The 20,733-nt window shown below is 41.4% G+C and overlaps 2 protein-coding genes across 6 annotated transcripts in view; one reads left to right on the top strand and one right to left on the bottom strand.

The window, feature by feature from the left end:
• The window catches only part of CCDC146 (coiled-coil domain containing 146), a 118,558-nt gene that overhangs the window by 26,638 nt on the left and 71,187 nt on the right, over positions 1–20,733 (top strand). The gene's annotated exons all lie outside the window — the stretch shown is intronic.
• Positions 9,999–19,929, bottom strand: FGL2 (fibrinogen like 2). Its single transcript, XM_005305781.3, has 2 exons — positions 19,196–19,929; positions 9,999–13,571 (listed from the first exon to the last, which is right to left on the bottom strand). The coding sequence occupies exons 1-2, from the start codon at positions 19,809–19,811 to the stop codon at positions 12,865–12,867; spliced, it is 1,323 nt and encodes a 440-aa protein (XP_005305838.2). The 5' UTR covers positions 19,812–19,929; the 3' UTR covers positions 9,999–12,864.

Genomic DNA, 20,733 nt, shown 5'->3' with positions numbered 1-20,733 from the left:
GAAGCTGGATATGAGTCAATAGTGTGCCCTTGTTGCCAAGAAGGCTAACAGCATGTTGGGCTGCATTAGTTGGAGCACTGCCAGCAGATTGAGGGAAGTGATTATTCCCCTCTATTTGGCACTGGTGAGGCCACATCTGGAGTATTGTGTCCAGTTTTGGGCCCCCTACAGAAAGGATGTGGACAAATTGGAGACAGTCCATCAGAGGGCAACAAAAATGATTAGGAGGCTGGGGCACATAACCTATGAGGAGAGGCTGAGGGAACTGGGCTTATTTAGTGTGCAGAAGAGAAGAGTGAGGGGAGGATTTGATAGCAGCCTTCAACTACCTGAAGGGGGGGTGGGGTTTAAAAGGGGATGGAGCCAGGCTGTTCTCAGTAGTGGCAGATGACAGAACAAGGAGCAATGGTCTCAAGTTACAGTGGGGGAGTGTCACAGTGTATGCACACCCCGTCCCCCTTTGGGGCAGGGCAGTATCACCGCAGTTAATCTCCCTGGCAGCCCTTGGGCAACCGCAGAATCACTATGGTGGCCCTTGGACACAGGGCAGTACTGCCTAATGGCTAGAGTCATTATGGCAGGGAAAGGTGGGGGCCACCGGGCCCCTACCCAGGGCACTAATAGCAACAGAGTGGTCTGTCACTGGGTCAGCGGGGAATCCCACTGAAACATGCTGACCTCACCATGGCGGGAGATACCACTCGCTCACCCTCCCTGGGTCACTTCCTACCGTAGTTCCAGACGCTGCTGTCTGTGTGGCGTATGGGTCTCTGAGCTCATCAGTTTGGATGGTTCTCCAGTGCTCCTTAGGTGCCAGGCCTCCAATCTGGCTCACAGGGTCTCTGGCTCTTGCAGGCAAGGGCTGTGGCAGCTCTTCAGCTGGTGCTCCAGCCAAAGGTCCTTCCCCTCCAGCAGTCAGCCCAGAATGAGCTGGGCTACTCCCGTTTATACTGAGGCAGCAGTTGGAGCATGCCCAGCACGGCCTGGGGGGGGGGGGGGGGGCGGGACTTCCGCCACCCATAGTGTGGGGTTAACCCTTTCTTTTCCAGTGCAGGGTATGCACATCCTGTCACAGGGAGGTCTAGGTTGGATATTAGGAAAAACTATTTCACTAGGAGGGTGGTGAAGCACTGGAATTGGTTACCTAGGGAGGTGGTGGAATCTTCATCCTTAGAGGTTTTTAAGGCCCAGCTTGACAAAGCCCTGGTTGGGATGATTTAGTTGGGGTTGGTCCTGCTTTGAGCAGGGGGTTGCACTAGATGAGGTCTCTTCCAATCCTAATCTTCTATGATTCTATGATTCTACGTCAGCTTTACACCAACTGAAAACTCACCTCTCCTAGGGAATCCTCATCTAGTTATATACAGCCATTATCTGGCCTCTTTGCACTGCCCAAGCGTCACACTGGCCAGTATAATTCAAAAGATATTTTGTAACTACAAAAACCTTTATGCTTTCTTAAGCCACAATATTTTTAATCTAAATAATAGTGGGTTAAAACCAATATATTGTAAATAACCATATTTTTAAACCCTCTGGGTAATGGCATAATTCTAAAAGTGCTTTTACCAAACTATATAAAAAAGGGCAAAATACCTAGAAAAATTGCCATTTACATTAACAGTATTATAGGAGAAAAATAATTTTTCTGTTTTGTATATGATGCTGAGTGAAAGTAGTTAGAATAAAAAATTCTTCTTGCTGTTGATCTATGTGCATCTACTTGCTGAAATGTGCTCATCGATGTCTTTTTGCATGGTACCCATGGTAGTGACAACATGTTTCAATAGAAAGTAAAATCTGTGCCTTTTCTATCCAAGCTCTAAAAACCTGACACAGCTGCAGGAAGAATTTTCAAAACATCAGCTTGTCCTGGCACATTTTACATATCATATGCTTGAAAGACTTCTGGAACAACAGAAAAGCTATATAACTATGTTAGCACAGATAGGAAAGACAGATGTTGCCTTCACCTCCACCCACAGGAATTTAACTACTAATTAAAAGGAACTTTTTCTGCGCAGTTGAAATGGTCACTGGGGAGCTAGCACAGTGGTGATAATGTGAGCTGACATTTATTGTAAAACCTTTTCGCGGGTGCCCAAAATTAAGCATGGATGGTGGGAAATGCAGTAAGAACTGCAGATTGAATATGGCTACAGTCTGGCCCAAGAAAGATAAACATGGTCAATAGATGTTTTCTTGCTTCTAAAAGGCATCTGATGAATCTGTGAAATGTCACATATACTAACACTGACAGCACTGTATAGGAGCTACTAGTTCAACTGTTTGGTGGGATGGAGTAGGGAGCTTCAGCTTGGTGTACTCTGGATAGTGCTAGTGAGCATGAAGGAAGATCGAGCAAACCTGTTCATTTCACAACATCATCTTCAGTCACAATACACTGGTGATGGACATGGCATTCACTTCTCTTAGCAGGTGAAATACTTGGATAATATCCAAAGAAAAGGGCAAGTTAAGTTTCTAAATATGTATATGCATAATATATGATGAGCAAAGTGAGGGTTCATCTATTCAAGCATTTGAGGCATCAATTGAAGACGAGCACAAATGAGTCTGGATGGGGATTGTGCTACAGATTGTGCTGATCATTTGTTGCTATAGAAAGCTGGAGATTCTGAGAGGTCATGGCCTAGGGTTACCATATCTAGCAAATAAAAAAAGAGGACCCTCCACGGGCCATGGCCCCGCCCATTTCCCCACCCCAGCCCCGCCCCAACTCCGCCCCTTTCCCACCCTAACTCCGCCCCCTCCTCCCTCCCACTCCCAGCCACGCGGAAAGGGCTGCCCGAGCGCTACCAGCTTCACGGTTTGCCGGGCAGCCCCCAGACCCTGCGTCCCCAGCCGGCGCTTCCCCAGCACAGCTGGAGCCCGGGAGGGGAAGCGCCCAGCCAGGGGTGCAGGGTCTGGAGGCTGCCCGGCAAACCATGAAGCCGGTAGCGCTTGGGCTTCGGGCAGCCCCCTTGCCTCCGGACCCTGCGCCCCCAGCTGGGCACTTCCCCTCCCGGGCTCCGGCAGCGCAGGGTCCAGAGGCATGGGGGCTGCCCAAAGCCCGTAGCACTCGGGCAGCCTGGCTCTTAAACAGAGCCGAAGAGTCGGGGAGGAACAGAGCCGCCGCGGCTGGAGGCTCTGCTCCTCCCCTGACTCTTCGGCTCTGTTTAAGAGCCAAGCTGCCCCAGCGCTACCGGCTTCGGGCAGCCCCCATGCCTCCGGACCCTGTGCCGCCGGAGCCCGGGAGGGGAAGTGCCCGGCCGGAGGCTGGGGTCCGGAGGCAAGGGGGCTGCCTGAAGCCGGTAGCGCTCGGGCAGCTCGGCTCTTAAACAGAGCCGAAGAGTCAGGGGAGGAGCAGAGCCGCCATTTTCCCGGACATGTTTGGCTTTTTGGCAATTCCCCCCGGACGGGGGTTTGAGTGCCGAAAAGCTGGACATGTCCGGGAAAAAGAGGACGTATGGTAACCCTATCATGGCCTTACTATTAAGTGTGCTACATTCTCCTCCATTTTGAAGCATGGGGTCAGTGTAGAGGTAGAAAGGCTACCCCTTTGAACTCACAGAAGTGGGGAGTAGAGCCAATACAGTATGCTTCCTCTATCAGGACCTCACAAAACCCTTTCATGTGGCCATTGTATGGTTGGAGTTTTGATTTTGTGGGATTTTTGTTGCTCAATCCTAGGGACTGAGGAACAGCTTCTCTGCATGATGTGATCCTTGCAAAACAGACAGTATTTCTCTTGGATTTTCAGAGAGCTTTATTAATACTTTTAGAAGCAACCTTAATTTGTGGTCTACACTATCACCTTCACACAGATGTAAAGTGCGGTGCAAGTTTGGTGGGGCCAGCTAGTGGCAGCACAGCTCCTAGAGAAGCCATGAAGCTAGGAGTGGGAGTGACATGGAGGTGCATAACTTCCCTGATTGGAGTTTCCTTTGATTTTGCAGATTCCTGAGATGCATGAGGTTTGGAGGCCTCACATGCTCTCTGCCTTCTCTAAAGTCCAGATGCCTATCCCTCCCTTCTCCCATCTAAATAAGGGGAGCTGTGACAGTTTGCTGTATCAGAATTTGTGATTTACAATTATGTACTAAAACTATTAATCCATCTGACCTTGACATATGTCATATATATCTGATGTGAGGACTTGAGTAAGGGAAGTAGAATCTGACCTATTGTCTTAAAACATCAGAGGGGTAGCCGTGTTAGTCTGAATCTGTAAAAAGCAACAGAGGGTCCTGTGGCACCTTTAAGACTAACAGAAGTATTGGGAGCATAAGCTTTCATAGGTAAGAACCTCACTTCTTCAGATGCAAGTCTGATCTGAAGAAGTGAGGTTCTTACCCACGAAAGCTTATGCTCCCAATACTTCTGTTAGTCTCAAAGGTGCCACAGGACCCTCTGTTGTCTTAAAACAGTTTTTTGTGAGATTTAATATTGAAGATTGTGGCCAAATTCACCTCTGGCAGAAGTAGTTAAAGTTGAGGGAGTTGTGCCCACTTACATTAGTGATACACTTTGCCTAAAAGTTACAAGCTGGGGACGCATCAGTTAGGAATAACAGAGGAGGAGAAAGACCTCGGGGTCTTGGTAGACCGTAGGATGACTATGAGTCGACAATGTGACGTGGCGGTGAAAAAAGCCAATGCGGTCTTGGGATGCATTAGGCGAGGTATATCTAGTAGGGATAAGGAGGTGCTGCTTCCGTTGTATAAGGCGCTAGTGAGACCACATTTGGAGTACTGTGTGCAGTTCTGGTCTTCCATGTTTAAAAAAGATGAACTCAAACTGGAACGGGTACAGAGAAGGGCCACTAGAATGATCAGAGGAATGGAAAACCTATCGTATGAAAGGAGACTGGAGGAGCTCGGGTTGTTTAGTCTGTCCAAACGAAGGCTGAGGGGGGATATGATTGCTCTCTTTAAATATATCAGAGGGATAAATACCAGGGAGGGAGAGGAACTATTCCAGCTCAGTACTAATGTGGACACGAGAACGAATGGATATAAACTGGCCGTGGGGAAGTTTAGGCTTGAAATAAGACGAAGGTTTTTGACCGTCAGAGGGGTGAAATATTGGAACAGCCTTCCGAGGGAAACGGTGGGGGTGAAGGACCTGTCTGGTTTCAAGATTAAGTTAGATAAGTTTATGGAGGGAATGGTTTAATGGAAAAACATGATTTTAGCCAAAGGAATACCGTGCCATGGCAGGTAAATAGTATAATGGCTAACGAGGGTCAGGCTGGAGACTCTTGCCTACATGCTCGGGGTTCTACTGATCGCCATATTTGGGGTCGGGAAGGAATTTTCCTCCAGGGTAGATTGGCTGAGGCCCTGGAGGTTTTTCGCCTTCCTCCGCAGCATGGGGCAGGGATCGCTAGCGGGAGGGTTCTCTGCCAATTGAAGTCACTAAACCAGGATTTGGGGACCTCAACAGCAGAGTCAAGGGAAAGGGTAGGGATGGCTTTGTGGCCTGCAACATGCAGGGGGTCAGACCAGATGATCATAATGGTCCCTTCTGACCTTAAAGTCTATGAGTCTATGAGTCTAAAACTTCCATCTGACTGGAACACATCATTGCAGCAAGGGGAATTCTTTGCGCATTCCAGGGATTGTATATGAATATAAGAACAGCCATACTGGGTCAGACCAAAGGTCCATTTAGCCCAATATCCTGTCTTCGGACAGTGGCCAATGCCAGGTACTTCAGGGAGAATGAAAAGAACATGTAATCATCAAGAGTTCCATCCCCGTCGCCGATTCCCAGCTTCTGGCAAACAGAGGCTGGGGACACTATCCCTGCTCATTCTAGCTAATAGCCATTGATGGACCTATCCTCCATGAACTTACCTAGTTATTTTTTGAACCCTGTTATAGTCTTGGCCTTCACAACATCCTCTGGCAAAGAGTTCCACAGGTTGACTGTGTGTTGTGTGAAAAAATACTTGCTTATGTTTGTTTTAAACCCGCTGCCTATTAATTTCATTTGGTAACCCCTAGTTCTTGTGTTATAAGAAAGTGTTATTTATTCTTTCTTATTTACTTTCTCCACACCAGTCATGATTTTATAGACCTCTATCATATTCCCCCTCAGTCATGTCTTTTTCAAGCTGAAAAGTCCTAGTCTTATTAATCTCTCCATGTATGGAAGCTGTTCCATACCCCTAATCATTTTTGTTGCCCTTTTCTGAACCTTTTCCAATTCCAATATATCTTTTTTGAGATGGGGCAACCACATCTTCACACAGTATTCAAGATGTGGGTATACCACATATTTATACAGAGGCAATATATTTTCTGTCTTATTATCTATCCCTTTCTTAATGGTTCCCAACATTCTGTTAGCTTTTTTGACTGTTGCTGCACATTGAGTGAATGTTTTCAGAGAACTATCCACAGTGACTCCAAGATCTCTCTTAAGTGGTAACAGCTAATTTAGACCCCACCATTTTATATGTATGGTTAGAATTATGTTTTCCAATGTGCATTACTTCGCATTTGTAACCCTTCTGCCAGGTGGAGCCAGCAGCAACAAGGGCCGGGTTCAGTATCTAGGGAATCCTTTTCAACAATACAACACAAAACCGGTTCAAGCCCCCACCCAGTGACCTGGGACAATTACACAGCAACCCCTGGTGCCTCTAAGAGGCAATATGTCCCCTCTCGCAAGCACAGAGTCTGAGTGTAGCAAAAACTTTTAATAAAAGGAAGGAATTAACTCAGCATTAATTTGGGAAAACACCACAACTAGGGTTCATAAACACAAACCATGATCAAAAAACCCACCCCCAAGTAAGTTGGGCAGTGTCCTTTTCCCCTCGGGTCTTAAGTCCAGCAACCCAAAAGTCACTTTAACATGCCCATCCCTTCTCCGTATCCCACTCACAGTTGCTGTCCTTGTGCAGCCCCAGAGATCAGAGGTTCATCTGCAGATTTCACCTCACACCCTGTGTGGAAGGCCGGGGGTGGGGGGTAGGTAAGAAGGCACCTCACACACTGCACTGCTCAAGCACTCACTCATCATCCCAACAGATACTTGCCACACCCCTCCACCAGCCACCCTGCTGGTCACACCTCTCCACCAGCCTCCCTGCTAGCCGCTTGCCACACCTCTCCACCAGCTGCCCACTTGCAAGATGTCTTCAGGGCCCAACCCCTCACACTTAACATAGCTCTCAGTGATTTCAGCTGTTAGTGGGGGAGCCACACTGCTGGTGCACACTGGGCAGTCTCTTGCAATAGAGACACTGTCCCAAAATAAGTCTAATACTTAGACCTAGGTATCAGTGATTTCAGCTCTGCAACATGTAACAAGACTCTCAATTGAGTCTAAGTTAGCTCTTTTATTATACCATAGAGAGAAGAAAGATCAACTGGTGTCTAGGACCCTTAAACAGGGCCCACACTGCCAAGTACAAATTACCTGTTCCCCCTCTCTCTCTCTCTCTCTCACTCACTGGGCTTTGGAACCCATGTCCCCTCCCTAGTGAGTGCTGTTCAGTTGAGGGTGAGTCCCTCTATTGGGGTATGCCAGATACAGTTTTGCTGCCCTCAGTTCACACAACAAGGATAACAACCCTTTATTACTCCAGCTCAAATAACAAGGAGACTGGGGATCCAACACCTGCCACAAATGATCATTTGGGCAAGCAATCCCATCATGCTGAGCACATAGGCAGGGTGGGTGTATCCATGCAAACGAGATCAGCTTCTGAAGTCTTTTTCCACAGCTCAGCACTAGATGTCAGGGGAGAGCTCATCCAGACTCTACTTGCACATATATCAACATTGAATTTCATCTGTCATTTTGTAGCCCATTCACCCAGTTTTGTGAGATCACTTTGTAACTCTTCGTAGTCTGATTTGGACTTAACTATCTTGAGTAGTTTTGTATCACCTGCAAATTTTGCCACCTCACTGTTTACCCCTTTTTCCATATCATTTATGAATATGCTGAATAATACAGACTCCTGGGGGACACCACTATTTACCCCTCTCCATTCTGAAACTGACCATTTATTCCTACCCTATCTTTTAATCAGTTACCGATCCATGAGAGGACCTTCCCTCTTATCCCATGACAGCTTACTTTGCATAAGAGCCTTTGGTGAGGGACCTTGTCAAAGGCTTTCTGAAAATCTAAATACACTATCTCCACTGGATCCCCCTTGTCCACATGCTTGTTGGCCCCCTCAAAGAATTCTAGTTGATTGGTGAGGCATGATTTCCCTTTACAAAAACCATCTTGACTCTTCCCCCAACAAATCATGTACATCTATGTGTCTGATAATTCTGTTCTTTATTATACTTTCAAACAGTTTGCCCAGTACTGAAGTTAGGCTTTCCGGCCTGTAATTGCCAGGATCACCTCTGGAGTCTTTTTTAAAAATTGGCATCACATTAGCTAGCCTCCAGTCATGTGGTATAGAAGCTGATTTAAATGATAGGTTACATACCCCAGTTAGTAGCTCAGCAATTTCATATTTGAGTATAATATACCGCTTAGCTGTGTTTCTTTGCAAACTATCTCAATTTCGTTAGTCTTATATGAAGTGTGATATTCATCTTTTTAACCCCTGAAGAATTGAAGCCAAAACACAGTTGTGAATGTATACTTCTTTGGCATGTCAATATTTGGATCTTTATTACACTGAGAAAGTTTAAAGTTTTAGGTAATACTTTGCTTTCTTCTTTTTTTTTTTTTAACCTTTTCTGTCATTTCTATGTCAGGTAAGTTTTTTAATTTTTTTTTTGGCAGAATACCCCCTTTTTTAATAAAAAATAATAATGTGCTGCAGTAGTTAAATTATAAACACGGTGTTCCAGGTGTGGGCTCATCTTATCCCATCTTAACTTCCTTTGAAAATGTCAGATGAATTTAAAGATAGTTGTGGTCTGATACTTGCATGAAAAACTTCTTAGAGAAAGAAATATTTTTAACTCAACATCTTAAGCAGGTCTTTTCTGAAGTTTAGCAGGGCAGTTACCCCACTCCTGGGAGAAAAGTACGCTGATTGGGGAAGTGGCCACAGCTGGAGCCACACCTAATCAGGCTATAGCAGGCCCTGATAAAAGGGCTAATGGAGGAACTAGGTCAGTCTCACTCCAGCCCTGGAGTGAGGAAGACCTAGCTGCCTGGGGGAGACAGGGTCCCTTTGACAGAGCAGTGCTGGGGAAGGGGCAGGCTGAGCTGGGGAGATTAGGCCTGGCTATCACCAGGGCTGAGGCCTTGCAGGAAGGCCTAAGGAGGTACTGGGGCTGCAGGGAAAGGCAGCTGGTCCTACCCCTTTGCCAGTGATGAGTGGCCATTACAGACTGCAGTCTGCCCCAGAGAATGGGGGCTAGATGATGACTGGCAGTAGCCACTGATGCAAGGTGGGTATAGAGGGTTGGGGGTTCCCCTGGGAGGGGAGACCCAGAGAGTGGGAACTGCCATAGGGCAGAACTACAAAATAAAGGGCATCGGAGTCCGGGAGGGACACGGGGGCCTGAAACAGGTGAGACGTTGTCCAGCAGGAGGCGCTCCAAGGCTGGAAAAGAGCTAATTCCCGGATCACTGGCAGGAGGCGCCGCGACAGTGAGTGCTCGATCTGCTACGTGAAGTTTTGAGAGACCCCTGTGTCTGTCAAAAGACCATTGAACATGGCATTTTAACTGAGATGAATAGAGTTATCCCTACTGTTACTTGCATGAAAAATGGCAAATCAGTGCTGTTTAACATGGCTTTCAGTTCTAAAGATATTCTTTGTTTTTCCTTCTTGGTAGTTTTCTTTGTTTAAACAACCCCATGGAATGCCAGGAAATTATAGCATGCTTGGCTGATCATTTTGAACAGATGAGTTTTGTTTCGTATTCTGTGGAAAAAGTGTCCCATAGGTCCTTTGCTTGAAAACCTGATACTAATAATCCTCATTACTAAGAATCTAACATTTAACTATATCCATTACTAAGAATCTAACATTTAACTATATCAAAAAGACAAGTGCATTTATTAGATTAAAATTTTTATTATCACATATGTGTTTTTTATAATTGAAAGACATACTTTGCATTATTAAGCCCATGTATAGAGAGAGAGTGTGTTTAGGTTGTATAAGGTGTTTTTTTTTTTTAAATGCTTTAGTTCAGGGATGCTAAACTTTGTCCCGTCAAGGATCATATTGACAGCTGTACATGAGCCCAAAAGTCTCACATAATTTAAAAATAGATCAGTTTACAGCTGCCTTATCTTTAATATGGAGATGCAGCCTGTGAAAACTACAGGGTCTGGGATCCAATTGTTCTGTAGCAGTATATGAGTAACCAGTCACTGATGTCTGAGAATTCAGCCACTGGTATTGTGTGCTCACCTGTAGTGTCCATGGACTGCACCTCTATAGCTGTAAGGTACCCATAGTCAGCTGTGTAAAATTCCATAGCCCTTTTGTCAAAAGCTGGCCATTCTGAGTTCACATACTGTAGTCTGTTTCATCAGTGATTGAATTGTTATAGAACATCAAAGGAATAATTGGTGAGATATTGTTTTTGAGGATTCAGATCAAGGAACCTTTAAAACAAGTACTATAACTGCCGTATGGACATAATGGGTGTGAATTAGACTTTATTCACACCAGTGTAAATTGAGAGTAACGCCATTGAAATTAATGAAGTTACACTTATATAAAACTAATCTGAATAATTGGAGAATCCAGCCCAATAGTAGAAAGGGAGTATCCAGCTTTGAAAATATCAACATTAGACTGATTTTTTTCCCTTTAACATGTAAATAATATAAATTACAGCTGTGTATTCTGATTTTAAAATGTTTATATTTAAAAAAAAAGATCTTTAAACAAGAAACAAAGGTAAGTTTCACTTGTAAAAAATTAGCTGAGTGAAAAAGAAATTTCTTTGGAAACTTCTTATTGTCTAGGAACAATTAGTGCACTTTATACCAAATGACTAAATATAATAATATTCTACTAAAAATCGCTTTTCTAGCCAGTGCATCAAAAACTTTTTTTTGTTTAAACAATTACATTCTATTTCAGGATAAAAAGGAACTTCAAAATGTGTTCTCAAGCAAAGAGTATATATCTGATAGTATTAAAATCTTCCATCCATCTTTTAAAATGAAAACATAATAAAGCAAATGACATTTCACATCAAAATATCCTTCAAAATATTTATAATTCCTTTAAAATATATTAATAGCTTATAATTTGGTCATTGTCACCATAGATCATTGTACATAAATCACTAATGCACACTTCAATTTGGTATATCGAAAAGTAGTAAATGTCATGTTTGTAAGTATTGGACCAGACTACACTTAAAAGTTTTGCTGGAATAGTTATGTCGGTTAGGTGTGGAAAAAATCATACCCATGACTGATATAGCTATGCCAGGAAAGCCCTACTGTAGATGCAGTTATACCAGCAAAAAGTCTTTGTCCCGCTGTAACTTATTTCATTCTGAGAGCCAGAACAACCTGTGTCTGCACAAGGAGGGTTTGTCAGGCAAACCCGATCTAAGGCCTTAATCTTATCAAATTTACATTCACTATGTACAGTATTCATTATGATCTGGAATGTCTCTTTGGTTGGTAATTCATGAAATGTCTGAACGTCTGTTACATTTTATTTCTTACACTTCAGAACAACAACAACAAGAAGAAAATCTCTGTTTCCTTTCTGTTCATTGTATAAAAGTCATTCACTGGATGTTAGTTTTTCTTTGATTTTAAGGGAAAAAAGACAAATGCATCAAATTTTGGGGGGAAACCCTACTTTGATTTTATATATGTATGTGTGTTTTTCTACATAATCTTTTTCCTGATGATACATAAAAAGTTCTGACAAGTTAAAAAAATTAAGTTTGAATCCCTGCAACCTCATAAAGTTCACCTTGAATAGAGGATGCAGAGGAAGGGAGATTTGGGTGTGAAACCACAGGGTTTTAGGCTCTAAGGGAACCAGACACTCTCTCTGTAGATCTGGAGGCAGTAGTACAAGAACTCAATGCTTTCTGATGCTTCCTGCTCCAGCCCTGCTAGCATAGCTCCCTGACAAGCTGTGTAGCTGTTGACATTCCTTCATCAAAGAAGCAAAAAGCATGGTTTCGAAGCAAACAGCTTGGGGGGAAAACATGCTGTGGAGGTGCTGTTTCACTCCATACTTAGTCTACACACCCTTTCCATTTGCTTTTGTTCAACTCTGCCACTATATTTGGTTGGATGGTCTCTTGGTCAAGGGGCTGGACTGAGACTCAGAAAATCTGTTTTCAGTTCCTGACTCTGTGTCAGATGTTGCTTTGTGACTTTGAGGAAATTAGGTGATCTCTGCCTCAGTCATTTTAAAATGGGATACCACTTTCTTAGTTCGTGGTGGTGTTGGGATGATCTATCTTTAATGTTTATGAAGACACAGATGATATAATGAGATCCATATAAGAGGATGAAACTCGGTATCTAAAGTGGTTATATGTAAAAAGAAATGTTTGAGATATTTTCAGGCAAAAATATGAATTTTCATTCAGCTACCTTTGTAGAAGCCTTAAAAAGTTGTAGATTGTAGAAACCTGGTATGCTGCAGATAGTAAAAGTACAACTGAAACATTAAAATCAATGCCTTCAAATTCAGAATTTAGCAATGCTGAAGTTTTAGCAACAGCTACTCTGAACCATTAAAACTGTCTTTATAAGGCATGAGGGAGGAATCAAACATTTTATGTTGAGACAATTTCTTTCATCTTGGAAGGATTATATTAGGACTGAATATTAAAATACTCCAATATTTGTATTTTGAATATGATACTGAGTAAGCATGATTTTAGTATGACCTAATACAAACTGGTTACAGCAGAGGGTGCGGATTTATGGCACAAAGACTTTGGGTCTGATCATCATTTTTACCTGTTTAAAAGCTTGCCTATAACCATTTGGAAGACCATTAGAAACACCATGCCAGGTGCCCCAGAAAATCCCATTGCGAATACCTTTGTATTTTTGGCGATAGTATTTGCCATTTAGGTTGGCAGACAAACATTTATCAAACCACCAACCAGAGCTGTAGTAAGCCCCACAATTTCCTGATAGATACTTATCATTGTCTTTGTCCGGGGTAGAGAAGAATTTTTGATCATGGTTGTAATGTTTACTGAAGTGCAGGGCATCTCCGGCTGTACCAGTATAGCCAGTGACACTTAGACGGTACTTGAGATATTCATTGGCTACATAGAACTGTTCATATTTAGCATACTGTCGAATACCATTGAAATCTTCAAGCTCAATTCTCAGCTGCATATCCTTGCTTTTGGTCAGGAGATGAATTTTATCATTCCCCAGCCAAAACTCCCCGCTGAGATTTCCAAAGCCATTTTTGTAGTCATTCCATGTTCTGTTGAAGTTAGTGCTACCATCTTGACGCATCTGTAGCACTGTCCAGCCACCTCCCATTGATTCCATGTCACAGTAAACCTCAAAGCTGCTATTTTTTGGATCTGGAATAACTCTGTAGATTCCATTATGCCTCATACCTGCTGTGTAATAATCAGCACAATCTCTCTGCACTAGTTGTATAGCTGGGGGGAAAATAGATAGTATTAGTATGGACAGTCTTATTTATATATTTTTTTAATATCTAGTAAACCACATCAAGCATTCCAGACTACGTTAATGTAAAAAATTACATTTTAAACCCACAGTGTATACTCTTCAGCACTTTTAGCGGTATCTTTCCTGGAGGTTCTCGCTCCTATTTTTCTTATTTATTAATAAATGCAAAAACAATACAAATGATTAATGTTCATCTAAAAATGCTATATAGCTCCATAAAATTGTGTTGCTGCTTATTTCTTGCATGTATATCCATAAAGAATAATGAGTTAAATTCCACAAAGCTGGTTCAAGGAGGTGCAAAACACATACCCTGAGAGTTGCATCTTGTGGGGTGACTTATCTCTCCAGAGGTCAAGAAGTGTTTCTGCAGTCAGAGTTCTGGTACGTATGGGCATTTTTTATTCCCATCAGGGCTACACCATAGGTGTCCACCACCAGGAGCCTGATGCATCTGATGGCTACGCAGCCACCCTAGCGACACTGCATTTTTGGCCAAAATTGCCCACTTTTCACTGGGCTGGCCTCTTCCCCTCTTCCCTTTTCACCCAGTGAAGTTGTTGGCTATTTGCAGCCAAAATCTGGCCCCCTCTGTACGCTTTCCATTATTGGAACTCTTTTCCATGAGCTAATGCTGGCATATTTCAGTGGTGAATTTGGCCTACTATTTCCATTCTATTATTTCAAATGCTTTTTAACTCATGTATTCAACTATACCTTAATTTTCTCTTACGTATTATAGAATTTGCTCCTCTTGTGGAATGGATTCATTGTACTTTGTCATATTAATGTCTATAATTCAGTACCTTTCATGCTATAGTATGTCATATGAGAAGTTTATTTCATATCAGGATGACTTAAAGATGACTCTTTATTATTGGCTGTTAGTCTAGACAATGGGAATTTTTCATATGTCAGTGGTCAGTTATTTACAATACTTTAGGAAACAGGAGGAAACTAGAAATGTTGTCTTATGCCGATTCTATGATTCCTAGAAAGATATAGCTAGAAAAGTGACAGTGCTTTCCTGTGCATGTAGAATTGCTGGCTTCATAATAAAGAAATAGTCAGTATGCTGATCCATTTACGTAACTCATCTTCCTATCAATAATTTATTTTATACAAAACATATTTTCCAGGTGTTTCCTGAAGATTATAAATCCATCTATAACCACTTAACTAGTACTGATGCTGTGCTCCAGTGTTTTCACAGGATATGCTGAAAATGACACATTCCTAGAACTTCATGTTCCACAACACAATATGTTCATTAACACAACAATATTTCATTGATGTCTTTCAGAGGAAGTGTTTTAAGTTGTGGAAACTATTTTGAGAATGTTTATTCCTACTACAAAATAATTTAAATGCATGGGTGTATTTGATTACATGTTTTAATTGTATATCACCACTGGAAATATACAAATCTTAATAAGAACTGCTTGTTAAGAGGAAGTGCTGTTCTCAGGCTACAGTAGGGGACTGGGAGTCAGGATTCCTGGGTTATTTAGCTAGAGGGACACAAAGAAATGTGAGGGAAAACTTCAGAAAGGGAGCATTTTAAAATTATTTTCTCTGCAAAAGTTAGTAAATATTTATTTTAAGAAATTACATAAAGAATAAATTGTCCTATAAAATCATAGAACCGTAGGACTGGAAGGGTCATCTAGTCCAGTCCCCTGCATTCAAGGTAGGACTAAATGATAACTAGACCATTCCTCATGGGTTCATCTAATGTGTTCTTAAAAACCTGTGATGACAGAGATTCCACAACCTCCCTAGGCAATTTGTTCCAGTACTTAACCACCCTGACAGTTGGGAAGTCTTTCCTAATGTCCAACCTAAATCTTCCTTGCTGCAGTTTAAGCCCATTGCTTCTTATCCTATCCTCAGAGGTTAAAGAGAATAATTTTTTCATCCTCCTCCTTGTAACAATCTTTGATGTACTTGAAAATTATCATCTCAGTCTTCTCTTCTCCAGACTAAACAAACCCAATTTTTCCTCATAAGTCATATTTTCTACACCTTTAATCATTTTTGTTGCTCTGCTCTAGACTTCCTCTAATTTGTCCACCTCTTTCCTGAAATGGTGGCGCCTAGAACGGGTTACTCAATAGGTTATTTTGAAGAGTTATTTTGTCAAATAAGGAGACTAAGTTCAATCTTTAAAGTGTGAAAGAGAAATCTTATTCTTTCATTATGCTCAAATCTTAGTGTAACCTTAACTTTGTGGTTGATACTAATGCTGCCATGGAATGCTCATATTTTGTATATGAGAGAGAATTTAACATAGGAGTTAATTACATAGAATAGGGATACAAAATATGTTACTCAAGAATATTCTTAGATTACATAAGTGACTTATTTATTCTCCTCCATTCTTGAGTCTTGTGGTCAACCCTAACTCATGAAAATAATAATAAATAATGGTTTTCTTTGTTTTACTTTCATCCACATATAAATTGGAGTCGTGGAAGAAGATTTCTAATAGATAAAACTTTCTTGTTAACATCCAGAGACTAGAGACAACAATTTCAAACTTGGATACCTAAAGTTAAGCATCTAAATCCATATATAGACCCTTAACTAGGGCCTCATCCAAAGCCTATTGAAGCCAATGGGAAGACTCCCATTTATTTCAGTGGACTTTGGATAAGATGTTAAGTGGCCTAAGTTTCAGAATAGATGTGAACAAAGAGCACCTGTCTCAGTTAGACACCTTCTATGGATCCAACCCTACTCCTATTTAAGTCAATAATAGTTTTGCCATTGACTTCACTAAAGTCAGGATTCATTCCTATGAGCGAAAACTAGTTATTGTCATCCTTTCTAGTTTCATAATGCACATATTACCATTACATTTTCACTATCACTGTTGGACTGTTTTGTATATAAATGCTATGTACAGTAACTCCTCACTTAGTCATCCTGGTTAACATTGTTCGTTACGTTGCTGATCAATTATAGAATATGCTCGTTTAAAGTTGCGCCTGCTTTGTCCACTGCTTGCAGAAAGAGCAGCCCGTTGGAGCTAGCTGGTGGGGGTTTGGAGCCAGGGTGGACCAGCAGCACCCCATCAGCTCTCCGCTCCCCTAAGTTCCCTGTGCAGCAGCACAGCCCTGTCCTCCCCCCCACTGCCATGTGCTGCTCCTGCCCTCTGCCTTGGAGCTGCTCCCGGGAGCAGCTCCTGCTTGCAGTGCAAGGGGGGGAAAGAGGGGTGCTAATGTCAGGGTGTCCCCCTTCCCGTCCCCATTCAGGGCTCAGGACAGAGGGAGCTTGCTGACAGCAGATGCTGTCTCAACTTGCTGATCTACTTAAAAAGGTAATGTACTTAGAGTGGGGTCAGCGTACTTAAAGGGGCAATGCACCTCTCTCTCTCTCTCTCTCTCTCTCACACACACACACACACACACACACACACACACACACACACACACACACACACAGAGTGTGTCTCTGTTTCTCTCTGCCATGCTGTCTCCCCTCCCTCCATTCGTGCTGCCTTGTAGAGTGTGAGGCTACATTAACAACAATGTGTTAACCCTTGAGGGCTCAGTCAAGTGCTAGTTCATCATTTAGCAGTAAGGCATTCCATGGGAAATATCCCATCCTCTTGCACCCTCTCACTTCACCACCTCAACCAAGCTTCACAATCATCATTGCTGTGTACAGTATTAAATTGTTTGTTTAAAAAAAACTTTATACTGTGTGTGTGGAGAGAGAGAAATATGAAATAGTCTTTTGTCTGGTGAAAATTTTTTCCCCCTGGATCCTAACCTTTCCTATTTACATTAATTCTTATGGGGAAATTGGATTCGCTTAACATTGTTTCGCTTAAAGTAGCATTTTTCAGGAACATAACTACAACGTTAAGCAAGGAGTTACTGTAGTAGTATTTTTACCTGCCTGGATTTAGACTGTAGGTTGAACATTACTTAGCATCAGTTACCTTTTCTGCATGTGTTATAGTAACACAAGAATATAGATCTATCAAGACTAGACTGGCTTGTGCTAGTGACCAAAAACTGATATTTCAGAAAAAGGTGGTGATGGCAAGGAGAATTTAGAATGCAACTACCCAATCATGGAGAGTCTTACATGATGGGTAAGAAATTCCTTCCTGACCTCTGACTATCTTATACCTGAAGCATGACATTTGATTACTGATATCTAATAAAGACATTGCTATAACATAAAGTTGTTCATGTGTCCTGTTTGTGTTTTTGCTGATCTTGTTTTTCAGAATTTCAAAACATAGTAGTGCATTCATTGTACTATCTGCAGTTTTCTCTGATATTCTTTAAATAGACTAGTATTGTAGATGGGAGTGAAGGAGGGCAGGTCCTGCAGGTATGACTTCTGGTAGACAAAAGAGCTGTCTAATTTTATACATCATACTTTTTTTTAGCTTGGAGGATTGGCAAGCAGTTTGGTGCTCAGAAATTTAGTGCAGTGACCTGTCATTGTTTTAATCACTAAAGAACCCTTTTATTAGGTGTGGTATCTGGATGGCAGAATACACTGGCAACTTTTTGTGAATGCCTCTTACTTCTAAAGATCCTTCAATGTAATATCAAAATTTTAGTTACATACAACGTAAAAATTAAAACGTTAATCATATTAATTTGGCAAAAGTAAAGATTAACATGATATAATCTACCAATTCCATTTATTTTTTCTTTTAATAATCATAACAGGATTTTTTAAAAAGTAACAAGTCCCTCACAACATGGTATTTAAAAGGAAATAAATCCCCAAGCTCCCACATTAGTGTCTCATTTTACATTGTTTATATATTAGATTCTTGCCAATATTCCACTATTGCTAAAATAGTGCTGTGTGTGCCTTCCATTTGAGAAGCATTAATACTGATTAGATTTTTAGCCAAGCCTTACATGTATGTGTAGCTATGGTAAATAATGATTTTGTTATCCATCTATACAACTTACACCTTCCACTAGATTCCTTTGTTGTTAGCTAACACTTTCCAGACCATTTAAAAACAATTCCAGGATATTTTGAGATGTTTCTTTTTTCAGTCTTTCATTATCAAAGTCAGATAGTAAAACTATTGAAATCTTTTAGGGCCAGATCTTTCTCATTCCCTTCCCCTAATCCCTCAAAAATGTGAAAATACATTCAAGCCAAAAATAGTTGTTCAGTTTTCAGTGTAATGCAGAATTAAAGTGGATATTTTCCTTTTGAATACACTGTAAAATAAAATTTAAATATATAAAGGAATTTCATTTCCATCTTAATGTTTGGGCACTGAATTGCTATGACAGCAGTATGCGAATATGAGTAAATACAGTATGCATATCTGCTGAACAAATGTTAAAATAAATGTTCCCTTTGGAGGCTACATTTTAAGTACTATGTTAGAGCCAAATCCTGAGAAGTATTGAGTACCTGCAACTCCCATGGGAGTTGAAAGCACTTAGTATCTTCCAGCAAGTCCTTCCTGGCCACAATAAGAGTGAATTTTATAATACTTTTTAATTTGTGAAGATGAAAGCAAAGGTATTTGTGGTTAAATATATTTAAATTGTTCTATTAATTCTACAGAATTTATAAATATAGCTTTACATACCAGAACTTGATTGTCTGACTGGACACTCAGAAGAACATCTGTTATCCAAAATTTCCAAAAAAGATGTCAGATTTTCTACTTTGCTGTCGACGTAACTTTGTACGTTGTCCATGTTTATGAGGCTTCTTTTTTCCACATTACTCTGCAGTAAGTGGATCTGCTTCTTTGCATTCTGCAAACTGGCTGACAGTTTCTTAACTTTGATCTGTAATTCCTTTACTCTGTTATCTTCTATCTTACTGTTCTCTGTTGGGACTTCTCTATTAGGTGCCAGGAATTCAGTACTGACTTTTTCTTGGTTGTCGTCTGCCTGCAACTTGCAATCTTGGCAAGATTTCTTCAATTTGTTTACTTCATCTTTAAGATTTTTTACTTCTTTGAGAGTATTCTCAATCAGTCTGAACTGCTTAGGTAACTGGATGGTCATCGGAGGCAGGTTTATCTGATATGGACATTCCTCTCCTTCACATTTCCCATTGGTTTTGAGCTTTATAGGACAAGCATCAATAGCTTTTCCTTCTTTAACACCTTCGGTATGTTCATCTGCAAGTGCAGAAACATTTGTAAAAGCAAGCAGAGCTGTCTTAAACAAGACTAAGTAAATGAGCTTCTTCATCTTTGCTGTGAAACTAGCTCAATGAGGAAGTATGTAAAACTGGAAGAACTTTTTATAAAGGCAGCCAGCAGCCTGTGTGTTAACAGATAAACTGCCTTCACTGTTCTCAGAAATGGGTGGGAGTTCTTGCATCACAACAAGTTTTAGTGATATTAATAGCAGAGCAAAGTAGGTAGTCCTTGGCAAAAGTAGCTTATGTATAATAACACAAGCAAAATGATAATATTCATGTGCACAGATAGAGTATGAAGTTTATTTTGAGCTCTTATTTATTTTACTTTGATTTTTCTTTTGGAAACAAAATATTTTCTTGCTTTAGATATCTGTTATGATATGCTACAACATTCCTGATTCATAACATTTGAGTATCATAAAATTATACTTAAAAATTGACATTGTGGACCATGTCATCTCCTCTACCTTGACAGGTGGAGAATATCATACTGCCTGGAGTGGCTCACAAATGTGAGTGCCTACCTCAGGACAGACTGTCCGGAAACAGGGCAGATACCCCAAACTGGTGGTGTATTCTATAATTAGATTTCACCAAGCCAGTAACAAATGTGAACTCCTGGGTCACTATACCAGTCTTACCATAAGTGACAGACAGTCCCTTCAGACTCTCCAGTCTATCTCGCCACTCAGACAAACTGAACTTTGTGATAAAAGGTCACTAAACCAAAAATCACACCATATCAGGTTGCTCCCAGTCCCAAGAGACCAGTCACTTACGCCAGATCAATTGGTACTCCAGATCTGGAGAAGAGAAGACTGAGAGGGAACATGATAACAGTTGTCAAGTACATAAAAGGTTGTTACAAGGAGGAGGGAGAAAAATTGTTCTTCTTAACCTTTGAGGATAGGACAAGAAGCAATGGGCTTAAACTGCAGCAAGGAAGATTTAGGTTGGACATTAGGAAAA

Source organism: Chrysemys picta, chromosome 1 (assembly GCF_011386835.1).
Source record: "Chrysemys picta bellii isolate R12L10 chromosome 1, ASM1138683v2, whole genome shotgun sequence".
NCBI classification, from domain to species: domain Eukaryota; kingdom Metazoa; phylum Chordata; order Testudines; family Emydidae; genus Chrysemys; species Chrysemys picta.
The sequence above is the reverse complement of the archived record's forward strand: the minus strand, read 5'-3'. Positions and strand labels throughout refer to the sequence as shown.